The sequence below is a fragment of the Saccostrea echinata genome, unplaced genomic scaffold, assembly GCF_033153115.1.
Source record: "Saccostrea echinata isolate AGI-Se365-2 ecotype Australia unplaced genomic scaffold, CSIRO_AGI_Sech_v1 ptg000030l, whole genome shotgun sequence".
NCBI lineage: Eukaryota > Metazoa > Mollusca > Bivalvia > Ostreida > Ostreidae > Saccostrea > Saccostrea echinata.
Window position 1 is genome coordinate 25274264 of NW_026889779.1, and position 15873 is coordinate 25290136.

A 15873-nucleotide genomic window follows, 5' to 3' on the forward strand; every position below is an offset into this window, starting at 1 on the left:
ACATTTGGGTTTGAAGTGACCTTTTTATAGATCGGGTTTGCAATTCCATAATTCTTACAACCATCTAGATTTGAATTCAACTAACCTGTGTCGCTGTATGCTTTGTTAGAACGTGGAGAATTTTGAATTGAGACATATGACATATAAATATTGGTGTTTTATGAATGATTCAGCTTGTGCAATTTATGTAAGTGTAAAATTTAAAGATTGATTTTAAAAATGTCTATGCTTTTGACTAATATACTTTTTCTGCACAGAAAATAAATAGAAAGCATAGCAACATGTAAGAGTATGCCAGTTCAATTATTATGCATTTTTATACATATACTTTTTTTTTTACATGTATAACATTTTACTAGTCCCATTGTTTTGAATTTTCTACTGAGAGAAATGGCGGCTTTTCAAAGCACACTGCTTGCCTTAGGTTTTTCGAAACTCTCTCCACTTTTCTTTTTGGAAAACAACATGCACTGACTAATGAGGTAACCACCAGTGGTCAATTGCACAGAAAACAGAGGAGTATTCAACAGTGGTCATCTGCAAAGAAAATATAGGAGCATTCAACAGTGGTCAACTGCACAGAAAATAGAGGAGTATTCAACAGTGGTAAACTGAATTATTCAAGTCAGATAAACTGCACAGAGAATATAGGAGTATTCAGCATTGACAACTGTAAGGAAAATACATGTATAGGAGAGTTCAACAGTAGTCAACTGTACAGAATATATAAAAGGAGTATTCAATAGTGGTCAACTATATGCAAATGAGTTGAACACTCCCTTATATGCATGGCAAAAATTCAACTAATGGTCAATTGATCACCAACGAAGCGTCAATTGAAAACCTCGATTAAATTCTAAGAATCTTTTTTGTATGGGTATTACTTTTTTTATTTTTGATATTATCGTACTGTCTCGAGCCAGTTTAGACTTGGTCAGCTGAAGTTTGGTATTTATTATATATGAATTTATACTATTAAATATAAAATATGTTTCTCACACATATGCCATTTGCAGGGTTTAAAATGTGGGCAAAAAATTGTTGAGTATTCCGCAATTTACCAGCACTTTTTACATGGATATAAGGAAGTTGGAATAAGAAAATGAAAAAAAAAATAGACACACAAACTTCTAAGCATGATTTACTGCGATAGATAAAGAAGTATCAAATTGTCTGCACAATAAATCTGTTAATTTTTATTAGATCCTTATGTTTAACAGCATTTTGCCAGGCGAAGTTTATATAAACATATTTAAACGTGTTGTCCATATGATAATTCAGTATACTCGTTCATACTCATTTCCAAATGAGTTAATTGACTGAAATATTGACACTTGGCGATACCTGATGTAGAAAGTGAGATGACATGGAAACTGATAACACTTGAAACAAATTTTCTTGAGTGGATATAAACACTTGTTGATCTTCACTAAGCGTGTGCACTTGAAAATACAACTAGCAAAAAAAACCACTGCATTATAACGTTTAAAATTTCGAGCAATTTCCTGAAAATATGAATAATAAAATGAAAACTTTTTTTTTTTTTTTTTTTTTTTTTTTTAGCCTAAAATTTTATATTGAATCATGCATTATTTCCTAGAACGGTTAGGAAATGAATAATTGTACCGCGTCGTGTCAAGGGTTCTTCTTTCAAATTATTTGAATTCAGTTCAACAACCTTGTAGTTAACCTTTGTACGTGCTCAAGAAGAGAAGTAAAATAAATTTCATATTTTTACATGGAAACAAGGAATTTCTGAGTTTAAAGGTAAGGATCTAAAAGTGATGCAGTTGTCGTAGAAATTTAAAGTTGTTGATAACAAGCTTTAGAAAAATCCTTGGTATTGCTTTGTAAAATCCTAAGGTGAGGAATTAAGCATGGAATTTTAAGGTGTAATATCCCTCTGATAAGAGAGATAACTTTCCAAGGAAATTATTTCAAGCAATCCAATGAATTGCCTTACCAGAGTTTAATAATGAGGACCATCATATAGTCAACTCATTCAATTCTGAACTATGTTACAAATATTGATTTCTAAAAAAAAAATTAAAAATATGAGGTATATATGAAAATAATATTTACTATCATATCGTAATTTCAGATGCATATATTTAATAATCAATTAATTTTAAAATATTTTTTCACTGAAAATAATATTTTGAAGAACGATAACTCCTGACGATGGAAAGATAACTCTTGTAAATGGATGCATTTTTCTTTTACAAGCACAGATATGTATGATAGTAAATATTATTTTCATATACCGGTATACCTTATATTTCTAATTTTATGGTGAAATAAAAAAATTATCGATCTTTCTGTTCACCATATCAAATTTTCTTCATATCATGATGAGACATAATATTCATTTCTGAAAAGTCGCCCGCGTGGCGCAGTGGTTAGAGCGTCTGCTCTAGAGTCGCGAGGTAAGGAGTTGATCCTTACGTCGCGAGTTCGAATCCCACTGTGGGACGCTGAGACCGGTCCTTCGGATGAGACCGTATAAACCGAGGTCCCGTGTCGCAGTAGGTGTTGGCACGAAAAAGACCCCTCACTGCTCAATGGCCGTAAGTGCCGAGTATAGGACAAAATTTGCAGCTCCCCATCGGCAAGTAGTGGCGTCTCCATATGAGTGAAAAATTCTCGAGAGGGACGTTAAACAACACACAAACAAACACACAACACATTTCTGAAAAAGTAAGCAACGCTTCATACTTCAAACTATTTTCCATTTGAATCTAATGCTATTGTTGCTGATGGAAATCAATGTTGGGATTTTTTTTTAAATGATGATATTTGGAGCAGGGGGATATTTCACTTTAAATGGATAATTTCAAAGGAAATCTTTTCTATTAGCTACACTCTTGATTACGTACACATGTATATTCAGCTTTATATATATATATATATATATATATATATATATATATATATATATATATATATATATATATATATATATATATATATATATATATATATATATATATATATATATATATATATATATATATATATATATAATTTTTATCTAAATATATATATATCTATATTTTTAGAGACATGGAGACATTTTTCATCTGTATTCCGTTTATTTTGATGGCAATCATTTATAGCTCAGGAAAAAATCATTTTTGTTCAGAAACTGTGTGCTTCTGTGCGGACATTTTCACAGCAGATTGTTCGAATAGAAATCTTAGAGAATTTCCAGACGGATTACCCTTGAAGATTAAGACTCTTGTCTTGTCTGGAAATAATTTTTCGCATATTCGGAATGACACAATGGAACCAATTCTTGCTTTGAATATCACTAAGCTATTATTGAATAATTGTCATATAAAAAGCATTTCAGAACACTTCTTTGAAAGGTTTTCAAATCTGGTATTTCTTGATTTAGCTTATAATGAGTTAAACCTAACCAATATCTACCACGGCATTAAAAGTCTGAGAGATTCAAATATTCAAGTGCTAAACATATCCGGAATTTTCTTCATGGGAAGACTTTTACCTGGTGAAATATTTAGGACTTTTTGGATGAGGGAATTGCAAGAGATAGTTCTTCGATCATGCGGCATCAGATATTTTTCATTTAAATCTTTTAAACTATTACTAAACATAAGAAAAATAGATTTTGGGAGCAACCTGATAACAAACTATGTACTGCCTGAACAGCCGTTTCGTTCTATACGAGAGCTGAATTTCACAGACAATTATTTTGAAAAAGTCCCAAAATTTTGTTTGAATGGCACAAGGAATTTAGCAGCGTTTCCAAATCTGAGAAAATTGCATATAGCAGTAAATACTCTTGTAAACACAGATAATTTTATAAGTCAGGGTTTTTGCCTAAAACAAGTTATATTTTTGAACATTTCCCAAAATGTTTTCAAGGAAATCGCTTTATACTCGTTTTACAGAATGGGTCGATTACAAACGCTAGTCGCTGACAATTTGCGTGGAGTTGCTTTAGACAATATGTCGTTATCATCACGTTCTCTTCAAAGGCTCTCTATAGGTCGCTTGGTGAAAACAAGAGACAGAGACTTCACAAAAATGTTTGATAATTGTCCAAATATAAAAGTTCTAAATATTATGAACACAGATTTATCAGTAATTGCTGTAACAAAAATGCTGGCTCCTCTGAGAGATGTATCATCACTTTCTTTTGTTAATTGTGAGGTTAATGAAATTATGAATCTGAATAATTTTACAAAATTGGCTTACATCGACTTCAGAAACAACAGAATTAAAAAGATTCAAGCAAGAGTTTTTCAAAATTTAACTAATTTGAAACGATTGGATCTTAGTAATAATCGTTTGAACAACATCAATAGGTCATTTTTGCCTGGTTCTCTTTGGGAAGGAAAAGACTTCACGCTTGATGTGTCTTTGAATCCCTTGGATTGTGGATGTCAGCTAGAATGGTTTAGAATTTGGATAGAAAACAATGTGAATAGGGTCATTGGATACCCAGGGAGATATATATGTGATTCCCCATCGGAATTAAAAGATAAAAGCTTATCAAACTTTGATCCAGCTTCGGAATGTCACAGGATAAGCCCATATATAATTCTGATTTGCGTTTCACTTGCACTTCTTTCTCTTGTAATTTTATCTATATATCTCTTGCGAAAATTTCGATGGGACATCAAATATTACATTTACATTTGTAAAAATAAAAAACCTTCTGGTTACAAGAGATTCACTGATGATGAAGAATTCCTCTACGATGCCTTTGTTGCTTACAACACCAAAGATAGATACTGGATCATGTCTGAGCTTGTTCAAATGGTGGAAAGAAATGAAAAACATAAATTATGTTTGCATGAGAGGGATATTATTCCTGGTGGAATTTATGTGGATGACATTCTAGAGAGCATTGATACCAGCAGGAAATTCATTCTGGTGCTTTCAAACAATTTCATGGACGATCAATGGTGCATGTACGAAGCTGCTCTCGCTAATCATACTTTGGCTGATGGCGAAGGTCACAAATTATTACTTATTTTGTTAGAGGACATTCGTTCTGAACACATCAATAGATCTTTGAAAGTGCTCCTTAAGTCAACCTCCTATGTGGAATGGACAAAAAATAAAAATGGATTGAAGATATTCTGGCAAACTATCAAACAGTTCATGAAAAAGTGATTGTGTGAAATGCAATAAAACTTTACGCCACATGATATGTAATCTGAATAATATGTTTTTGTTTAAATGTTTATTATCAGTTTCTTTTTTTTCTTCTTTTTTGGATAATGCTTTATTTTTGAAAAAGTTTTCATATACATATACAAACATATATATTTATATTAATTTATATTAATTTACAAATCGGGGGCATATAAAAATTAAATGGAAATATGAAAAGGAAGAAGAATGTATAACAAATTTATTGATGTATGCGTATTCCATGTTTTCTAATGCATTATATCAATAATCATGCGAAGTTTAAACGAGGTGAGGCAGACGAGAAAAAAGTTGCAGGCATTCTCTTTTTTTATGTATCAGTCGAAAACGAAATATTTTGAAACAGCTTATAGACACAAAAGTGTTCTTATCGATAACATATAGTGCATGTTAGAATACAAAAATAGGAAAAAGGTGACTTGATCCCAGATTTAAAAAGAAAGTGCCTGTGTCCTACACTGTTAACTAAGTATCTGGTCAACTGCTTGCACAGGTGCTTGAGGAAGCCCATCCGGATATAGATCCAAGGTCTTTTTGTCTTTTTGAAAAGAAATTACCTTTAATAACATACTGGGGACTAGATCCATTCCAACAATTCCCTAAAACAAATATTTGGTAAACTCTCTCTCTCTCTCTCTCTCTCTCTCTCTATATATATATATATATATATATATATATATATATATATATATATATATATATATATATATATATATATATATATATATATATATATATATATATATATATATATATATATATATATTTTTATACATTTGTTTTCATGTATAAAGAATGGGGTAAGAAATTTTGTAAAATGTTTGTTTAAGATGTTGTTAATACAAAGTTTGAAAGTACCACATTATTTTTGCAGGGTATTGTTTTGTCACACTTTAGCAACCCTTTACAGTAAAAGTTTTATAGATCACATACAAAATCAAAATTAAATTTTATCAAACGAAGAATGATCCTCCACTAAGTGATATCTCGTAAAGCATCGCTTTACACAAAGTGATGTAGGTGTTAAATGTTTCAAACATAAGTTCATAAGGAATTTAGAGTCTCTAACAAATATAATTTCATCAATGTTAAATGACTATCGAGTGAATCAGAGTGGTGTTTATTCATTTGTAACGGAACATAAAGTATTGCCTCACCAGATGTTTGGATTGATGTTTTTTAAAACTTGTTATTTCTAATCATTAAGTAAGCTATATACCGTAAAGGTAACTTTAATGTGTGATCATTTTACTGAAAACTAGGTTAAAATCACTGTCTTAACAACTTCAGTTGTTATGCATATTTCTTCATTTCAAATTAAATGGAAGGATTTGCAAGAATTAATCGAACCTTTAATTTTGAATTTTCTAGGCAGATTTTTGGCAAGAAACAATAAATATAGTTTAATAAAAAAAATACATATAGTTACCAGAGTAACCTCGCATAAACGGTAACCATACGTATGATTTTATGAACTAAGATGGGTTGAAAGGATGCAGTTCTAGATAGTGGTATTTCTTGTCGATAACACAATGATATTCATTTATGTACAAGCTCTTGTATGTCCAAATGACATAAAATGTAAGTTAAGAATACATCTAACAAGTTTTTTCAGATTATGGGAAAAATATCAAGATTTCTGTAAAAGTCTGAATTTAAGTCAAAAAAGATTAGTTCGGACCCAACCACCGTTTCGGTCCAGTTCGCCTCCTCAATGTCAAATACTTGCCGACCCCCCTGACTTATAAGAGATAAGAGACTGTGAAAAAAAAAGTATTATTGTATTGAAATTGAATTTATTCATATTTAATCTGATCATCTGAACACTTTTTATATGGATAAAAGTTCGAATAAGCAATTTTCAAATATAATTTCTCCCTTTATCAACTGTGTTTCATTACTCCCGCGCAGTTCTTTTATTTTTATTTTTTTTTCTTTCGTGTTCATAGCAGTTATGAAAGACCCAAGAGGATTCTGAATGATTGCTATATACCAACCACGATTCTAATTGGTTGCTTTTCTAGGCTCTATTCCCTAAGGTCATGCCTATGATGGCATAAAATGCAGGTGCATTGTATGTTTGTAAACATCTACGCTTTGTATATTTCATTTCATGAGATCATAGAGGTATATTACCAGGGATGAAATACTATAGTTCCTAATTCAGCGCCATGTATATTTCATCAAATCACACAGGTTCATTTTTGTATAATTGTAAAAACAGGTCCCATAGCCGGTGCTTGTTAGTAACCGCTTTTCTCTTTCCTTATTTTTAATTTTCATGAGACTCTTGGCAAGCCTCGTGTCTCTTCAAAATTAAAAAAAAATAAGATACTCGATTTTGAGACAAACCGGTTACTAACTCGCAGTGGTATGAAACCTATATGTCCTCAAGAGACAACTTTGTATAAAGTTTACTGTTAGGTATAACAAACAATGACTGAATCCGATTTCGTTCTGAATAAATGAAAATTGTTAATTTTTTCATTATACATGTATTTCAGGGCGATGATGCAAAATTCTTATCTGTAAACTTCATATGAAAATTTAAATTTTTCTTTCATATTGATTATCCAGAAATCATCACTCTGGTTTTGCACATGTTACCGAGCAGTAAGGATGTGATGATGGAATCAGATGATGGTAGCCATTTTATTTAATGAAGTTTAAAAAGATATTGACCTGTAACAATAATAAAGAATAAATTAGAGAAAAATACAATTTACATATAGATTCATAAATTTTGACAATTAGTTACCGTTAATGCAGCATACATATATAAGATAGAAAGAATGTTTTGTAGCAAAATGAACTTTGAACTTACAGACAAATATAAGAATTTACTCAAACAACTTTAAATGCAAAAATACAATAATATATAAATTTTGCAATTAAAATAAAATGTAATACACAAAACTTTTATAGTAAAGTAACAAATAAATAAATATTAAAGTTACATACTACAAGATGCAGCTGATAGCATTTCATGATGATGAGCACTGAGAAAGTTAAATCATGTCCGGGCGCATAATTTTGAAAATAATTCAAATCTTAGATGTTACTGTCTATTATGTTAAAGTGTGTCTATGAAAATTGTTCAAGGTGACGTCTGAAATGTAAATGTTATGTTTTCTGGGTCATAATGATGGTTAAGGTGTATTGAAGCTATGTGTTTAAAATAAAAAAATGTAAATATTTTTGGGCGAATTTTTTTTCACAAAATTTCTACTGAAATGTGCATTAAATTGGTATTTTTTAGTCAGCAGGTCATTGTGATATCATTGATCTAATATCATGTTTTGTTCCGACCCAGTTCTACCAATTTTCAGTGGATGATTGTTGTTCTTTTTAGTTATTCCTATCCACTTTCATTTAATAAAGAATCTGATAAAATGGGGACACACAAGTCCTTCAACATATCAATAATTTCTTTTATGTGATACTGAACCTCTACTGTGGCTTTTAAGTATTTTTCATAGAAATGAAAACAGACTACAGAGGAACTCTTTAATGCTAGGAGATAAACAATTACGTCAGAGGAGCTATATTTTTTACGGAGATTTCAGTGAATGTTTCTATGTTGGGATTTACATGCCTAGACCGTATGCAATGTGGAAATAATACTGACAGAGAGTTAAAGACCTAAATGACTTAATTGAAGCGAACGACAGTGTCGCCTAGGTGAATAATTCTAGCTAAAGCCGGTGTACACGAATAATGACCACCATAGAATAATGACCGGGGGTGTCATTTTTCATCGACAAAAAATGACCCGTAGAAAAAATCATTTTTTTTTTTGTAGAAAAAGAGCCCAAGGGGTCATTTTTTTTATATGTGCGTCCTATAAAAATTGAACCCCGTTGAAAAATGGAGTGATACAAAATTTATAACAGGTGATTGATGCCAAGGTTTGAACCTCGATGTTAAATTCTTCTTTATGTCCTCTTTGATCAACACTGAACGAACGCGCAATTAAAATGCAATTTTACATTTTGCAATTTTAGCATTACATTTACATGCATATTTGTGTTCTCAGCACCTATTGAAAATCGCAAAATGGCTACTATTGGTTATAACTCTTAACGTAATCTCCCTTTACGACTGTCTTACATTTATTTCATATTTGTATATTTGACTGATTATAGACATTCATAGCTAAGTAACAGACAAGCGGGATGTTCTGGCTATTCAATGGTAATTATGTCTCCGAAAGTATTCAGAATGCTTTGAGTACGATCAACTTTTTTTAAAGTGAAGGGAAAAATGAATGAGATAAGTTTTCGGAAATAAATACGGAAAATTATGCCATGTAATATATTTTGAATGACATAAAAAGTCGTGCAAATTAGGTAGAATGTATCGCAAATGACATAATATCTCGTGCAAACGACATACTGTGGATATATTTTCCTAATGAAAAAAAGGTGAAGATAACGAACAGTAATGATATTAAAAATATCCACAACAAACAATACAGTTCTGTTAACAGGGCATAAAAAGGACCCCCAAAAATTGCAGAGGTGGGATCAGGTGTGTAGAAAGAGTAAGCATTCTCTGTTGACCCGTCAAACCCGCCGTGAGCCCTATGAATAAATCAGGTAAACGGGACATTCCGTTGTCGAATTCAATATAAAAACAAAGGTTAAACAATTGACCCAATTATACGTTATATTTGTTGACAGGGTCCTTGATACGATCATTTACGAAATGAATTTATGACATGCTGACTTTAAACGAGATTGTTGAAACGCCCGTAACATCAATTTACTTGGATCTGTCAGTATCCTGCCTCGATTAATAGATTAATCGTGCTCTAGGGTATAGAATAAGTTGGTGGACGTAAACATCATATGCAAATGATTGCGGAATATTACTACATAAATAAGGAAAGTTGACGATTGAAAAAGTTGAAGTCATCACGTTTGTCAGACAATTTAGTTGTTACGTCTTTTTTGTCTATTGTCAGTAGAACGTCCAAATATGAAGCAGACGTGGCAAGCATAAGAAGGACATAACATTTCTGCATGTCTAAAATATATACAGTCGTATAATGTGCATTCAATTTTATTTATTAACAGTGGCCTATGGGAATTTCTTTTCAAATATATAGAAGTAATAAAGAAGAATCCCAGTATAATGTACATTCAAGTCTGTTAACATGGTCGTCTGAGAATAGGATACATACATGTAAGAGGAATAATTTTTTTTTTAATCCACTTTAAAACAGTGATACATTTGTCAAATCAATATGGAAACATTTCAATACAGTGTATATTGAAGTAGATTAATATTTTCAATTTATCATTAAAGACAGACCATTTTCTTGACCTTCCAGGTGAACATAAGAATTTATTTTTCCTACATTGAACAAAAAATAGATTGAAAACAATTCTGAAAAGTTATTTCACCTGCATCAGAATTCCACTCAAGTGAACATAATATTCAGGCACAAAGAATCGCAGAAGGGGGAGGGATTGCCCCCCCCTTTTTTTTTGAATGTAAATTTTAGCAATTTCTAGTTTGAAAATGTTCATTGAAAGTCTTGTAACAACACCCTTTTTTATACAGTATAAATAAAAAAAATCTCCTACTTGAGTGGACAAGGTGAACATAATATTTAGGCGTATAGAATCAGGGGTTGGGTGGGGTGTCCTCCCCTTTCCATTTTCATGAACGTAAATTTTTATTTTTTCGCTTGAAGGATATTGCTAGTCTGGTTACCCTACCTCCAACTTATTGTTACAGATGAGCAAAAGGAAATCCCCCTTACATCAATAAACTTTTTAGGGGTTCATCAAGATATTTCTAAGGTAACTTGTCATGTTTGCATCTTATAATACCCCATTTCCCCTTTCGATGCCATGTCTGATATTTATGGATGCCCTATTTTTTCTCATTCAAAAGTTATACCCAATGTTAAATTTTTTGAAAAGTGGATCAAACTTCAACGTCAAGGACAGGGTCAATAAGATAGTATATTTGGAAAGGTCTTATCACAGGTGATGTAAATGTGAAAAATAAAAGACCTAGTTCTTCTCATTCAAGTAATGACCATGGTAAAAGTAATGTCAAAAGTTTTGAAAAGTAGTCAAACTTCAAGGTCATGAGGACAAAAATTAAGAGTATATTTGGTAAGTCTTGTCGAGGGTAATGTACATGCGAAATTTAAAAGCCCTATTTTCTCTCATTCAAAAGCTATAGCCAAGGTTAAAAGTTTTGTGACAGAGAGACTGAAAGACTGACAGACGAATGAAATGTAATGTCCACCTCACTTTCGCAAAAGCGGGGACAACAATACCAAATTTGCCATATTTCATTGAAAAATAAAAAAGTAATGGTCAATTAAGGAACACTATAATATTGATTGGTTGACCTACTAAACATGGTGATAGATGTTTTTTTTAAACCTCAGGTTTTATTACAATATATCATTTTAGATTTAAAACATGCTGTTACAAGAAAAACAATACTAAATGTCATATTAAAAATCAAAACAGTTATGGTCAATTAAGATAACACACCAATATCGATTTAGTTACCTTAAGTATGGATGATTTCTATGGAAATTCAAGTTTTCGAAAAATATTTACAATAAAAATGAACCTATACTACCAGATGATGCTTCCACGCATTAATATGATTCATCATGGTTTTGCTGTTCTTGAGAATAGGTGTTTGCAGATTTCCCCCATATAATCCCTATTGGGCCCCGGGGAGCATGATCTGAACAATTTACAATCCATACTAACTCATGAAGCTTCCAATTAAGTTTCATCTTTTCTGGTCCAGTGGTTTTGAGAAGAATATATTTCAAAGATTTTTCCTATACATTTCAATGCAAAACTTTGTTCCCATTTTGTGCTCCCACCCTACCCCGGGGACCATGATCTGAACATTTACAATCTACACTACCTTAAGAAGCTTTCATCTACATGTCATTTTTTTTTTGGTTCTATGGTTCTTGATAAGAAGATTTTTAAAGATTTATATATATATATTCTTCAATGAAAAACTTTGATCCTCTTTGTAGCCACACCCTACGGACATGATTTGAACAATTAACAGTCTATACTACCGAAGCGTTCACCAAAATTTCATTTTCATTTTTTTCTGGTCTAGCAGTTCTTGAGAAGAAGATTTCCAAATAAGATTTTAATTTTTATTTAAATAAAAAACTTTGATCCCCTAATGTATCCCCGCTCTTCCCCCCATGGGACATGATTTGAACAATTAACATTCTACAGTACCTCAGAAAGCTTTCACCTAAGTTTAAGCTTTTCTGTCAAAGTGGTTCTTAAGAAGAAGATTTTGAAAGATTTTTCCTATATATTTCAATATAAAAATTTTATTCCTTATTATGGTTCCACCTCTACCCCCCGACCCCCCCCCACCCACCCACCCCCCCGGGGGGGGGACATGATTTGAATAATTTAGAATCTACACTACCTCAGATAGCTTCCACTTACGTTTTTGCTTTTCTTGTCCAGTGGTTCTTGAGAAGATTTTTCAATGAACCACCATATTTTTGCCTTTTCTTGATTATACCCCCTTGGAAGGGGGCTTGGCATTTTATTTTAAAAATTAAGAATCCCCTTAACGCAGGTATGCTTTGTACCAAGTTTGGTTAAAATTGGTGCAGTGGTTCTAGAAAAGAAGTTGAAAGTGTGAAGAGTTTTAAGACGAACGGATTCTGGACAACGGGTGATCTTTCAGCTCAGGTGAGCTAATAAAGATGAATATTAAACACACATTTTGAAAGAAATATTTATCCTGTCACTTTCGAATCCAAATGCGTAGGAGCGTATTTCCTTAATTCAGAATTATTTATCATGCTTGGTTTAGACTTATCTTTATCTTGTCAAAGCTTTCTAAGTTAAGCGATTTTTATCTCTTTTACAGTATTGCAATTGTTCTCCGCTCATGGTCTTAATGCAAAAATAAAACGGCATGTTACTCAAAGGAAATACTTTTTTTCGGCCTAAGAACATGAATAAACATGCATGCAATTCAGAATCTTATTATTATTTTTTAACAGAAACTTGTTGTTATCAATGAAAGTTAGAAAACTTTATGTTCATAAAATAAAGCTATTTAACGGGTAAGGGATGTCCAAAAGAGATAAAAAGAAACTTCACAATAATTTAAATTTCTGTAATTATTAAAAAATAAACAATTCCAAACAAACTTACAAATCTAAATCAAACTAACAAACGTAAATAGCAAACTGAAAAAGTAAAGACAGAAAAAATAAACGAAGAAATCTGAAGGAAAAAAGAAAACTTAAGGGACAAGAATCTTATTTAAAGTCAACATTTTGCAAATTCTATGGTCGATAAAATTACCTTGTTTGCAACTACAATCTATCGTTTAGCCGAATGTTGACTAACTTCTTTCAGACGAATTGTTAGGCCATTATTTCACACTAATTTGTTTTCCGTTTACCCGATCATGACAAAGAAGACATGGCGGGTGTGACCGGTCTACAGGGGATGCTCACTCCTCCATGGTACATAATCCCAACTTTGTTTTCAGAGGTCCTTATTTGTTCTGCTCACAATTTGTATTGTTTGATTGGACATTTCACAACAAAGGCAAATATTTTTTTTGTTTTACTGGATGTAAGGAATAAGCAATGGACTAATTTGATCATCTTATCATATATCTCTTTTTTAAAATATTTTATGTAGTTTGAAATCAAAATAAAGGAGAAAAGATTGCAAGATTTTATCTAAAAAAATAATTTTCAAATTTTTAACTATTATTTGAAACCAAAATAAAGGGAAAAGGATATTAAGATTTTTTCTGAAGAAATAATTGTCAAATTTTTAGCTCTTGTCCATAAATTGCTTTAAAGTTTGCCAGAACATTCTCTGACCAGTTTTATTTTCTGTCCACTCTACATGGGAAATTGATTTTAGGAGCACTTTCAGGGATCTGTTGATGTGTTCAGAACGAATGTTCTCCAACAAAATTAGAAAAAGCTTGTGACCATCACCATCTGCCAAAGTGTGACTTGCGAGTGCTGTTTCATATTTACACCATTGATCGTCCATAAAGTTATTTGAAAGCACTAAAATTAACTTCCTGCTTGTGTCAATGCTCTCTAGAATGTCATCCACATAAACACCGCCTGGAATGATATCTCTCTCGTGCAAACAGAGTTTATATTTGTGATTTCTTTCTAGCATTCTAACAAGTTCAGACATGATCCATTTTCTGTCGTTTGTATTATAAGCAATAAAAGCATCATATAAAAATTCTTCGTCATCGGTAAATCTTCTGTAACCCATAGGTTTTCTATTTTTGCAAATGTAAAAGTAATACTTAATATCCCAGCGAAATTTCCTTAGAAGAATTGTCGTGAAAATTAGAATAGAGAGAAGTCCGCAGGATATTGATGTAAGTATAATATAGGGGTTTATTTTGTGACATTCCAAAGCTGGATCAAAGTTGGATAGGCTTTTTCCCTTTAACTCCGATGGGGAATCACAAATATAGTTGTTTGGGTATCCAGTCACCCTGTCTTTGTTGTTTTCTACCCAAACTCTGAACCATTCCAGTTGACATCCACAATCGAAGGGATTGGAGGATACATCAAGAAGGAAGTTTTTCTTTTTCCAAAGGAAATCGGGCAAAAATGTTTGATTGATATTATTTAAACCATTGCTTTGAAGAACAAATTGATTCAACTTAGTCAGGTTTTGAACAACGTCTCCTTGAATTTCTTTAATTCTATTGAAACTATAATCTATGTAGGTCAAGTTTGTGAAATCATTTAGAACAGTTATCTGATTTATTCCACCATTAACTATTGTCAAGGATGACAACTTCCTCAGAGGTACCAACATTTTTCGTACATCAGTTTTAGAAAAGTCTGTATTCATTATTTTCAAAACCTTTATATTTGGGCAATCGAGGAAAATATTTTTGAATTCCTTGTCTTTTATCTCCACAATACGTCCGATAGACAGGGTTTGGAGAGATTTTGATGACAAAGATCTATTGTCTAAAGCAACTCCACGTAAATTATCTACGATTAAGGTTTGTAAGTGGCGCATTGTAACAAAAGAGAAGAATGAAATTTCCTGGAAAAGATTTAGGGAAATGTTCAAAATTGTAACTTGTTGGAGACAGTTACCCTGTCCCATGAAGTCGGCTGTACTCATCAAAATATTTACTGCCATGTGCAATTTTTGCAGCTTTGGAAAGGCTGGTATATTTTCTCTTGTCGTGCTATTCAAGCAGAACTTCGGTATTTTTTCAAAATAATTTTCTGTAAAATTCAGTTCTTCTAAAGTATCAATCTGAAGTTTTGGCACTACGTAGTTTGATATCATGTTGTTCCCGAAATCAATTTTTCTAACATTGTATAATTCTTTAAAAGAATCAAAAGTAAAAAATCTTATGCCACAAGATCTAATGACGATCTCTTGTACTTCCTTTAACCAGGCTGTAAGGAAAATGTTATTCTTTACAACAGGAAATAATCGAGTATCAAAAAGTGTGCCAGAAATGTTAAGCACTTTTACTTTTGAATTTCCAAGATTTTGTATGGCACGATAAATAGATTTTATATTTAATTCATTATAAGCCAAATCAATGGAAACCAGATTTTGTAAACTCTCAAAAGAACGTTCTGAAATTTTTTGTATTTGACAATTATCTAATAATAAATTTGTAATATTGAAA

General features: G+C 31.8%; 2 protein-coding genes across 2 annotated transcripts; one reads left to right on the forward strand and one right to left on the reverse strand.

The window, feature by feature from the left end:
• The first annotated feature begins 3915 nt into the window (after positions 1 to 3915).
• Positions 3916 to 5145, forward strand: LOC133196974 (toll-like receptor 2 type-2). Its single transcript, XM_061332817.1, has one exon. The coding sequence runs from the start codon at positions 3916 to 3918 to the stop codon at positions 5143 to 5145; it is 1230 nt and encodes a 409-aa protein (XP_061188801.1).
• Positions 5146 to 14009: 8864 nt separating this feature from the next.
• LOC133196975 (toll-like receptor 2 type-2) lies at positions 14010 to 15032 on the reverse strand. Its single transcript, XM_061332818.1, has one exon. The coding sequence runs from the start codon at positions 15030 to 15032 to the stop codon at positions 14010 to 14012; it is 1023 nt and encodes a 340-aa protein (XP_061188802.1).
• Positions 15033 to 15873: the final 841 nt, after the last annotated feature.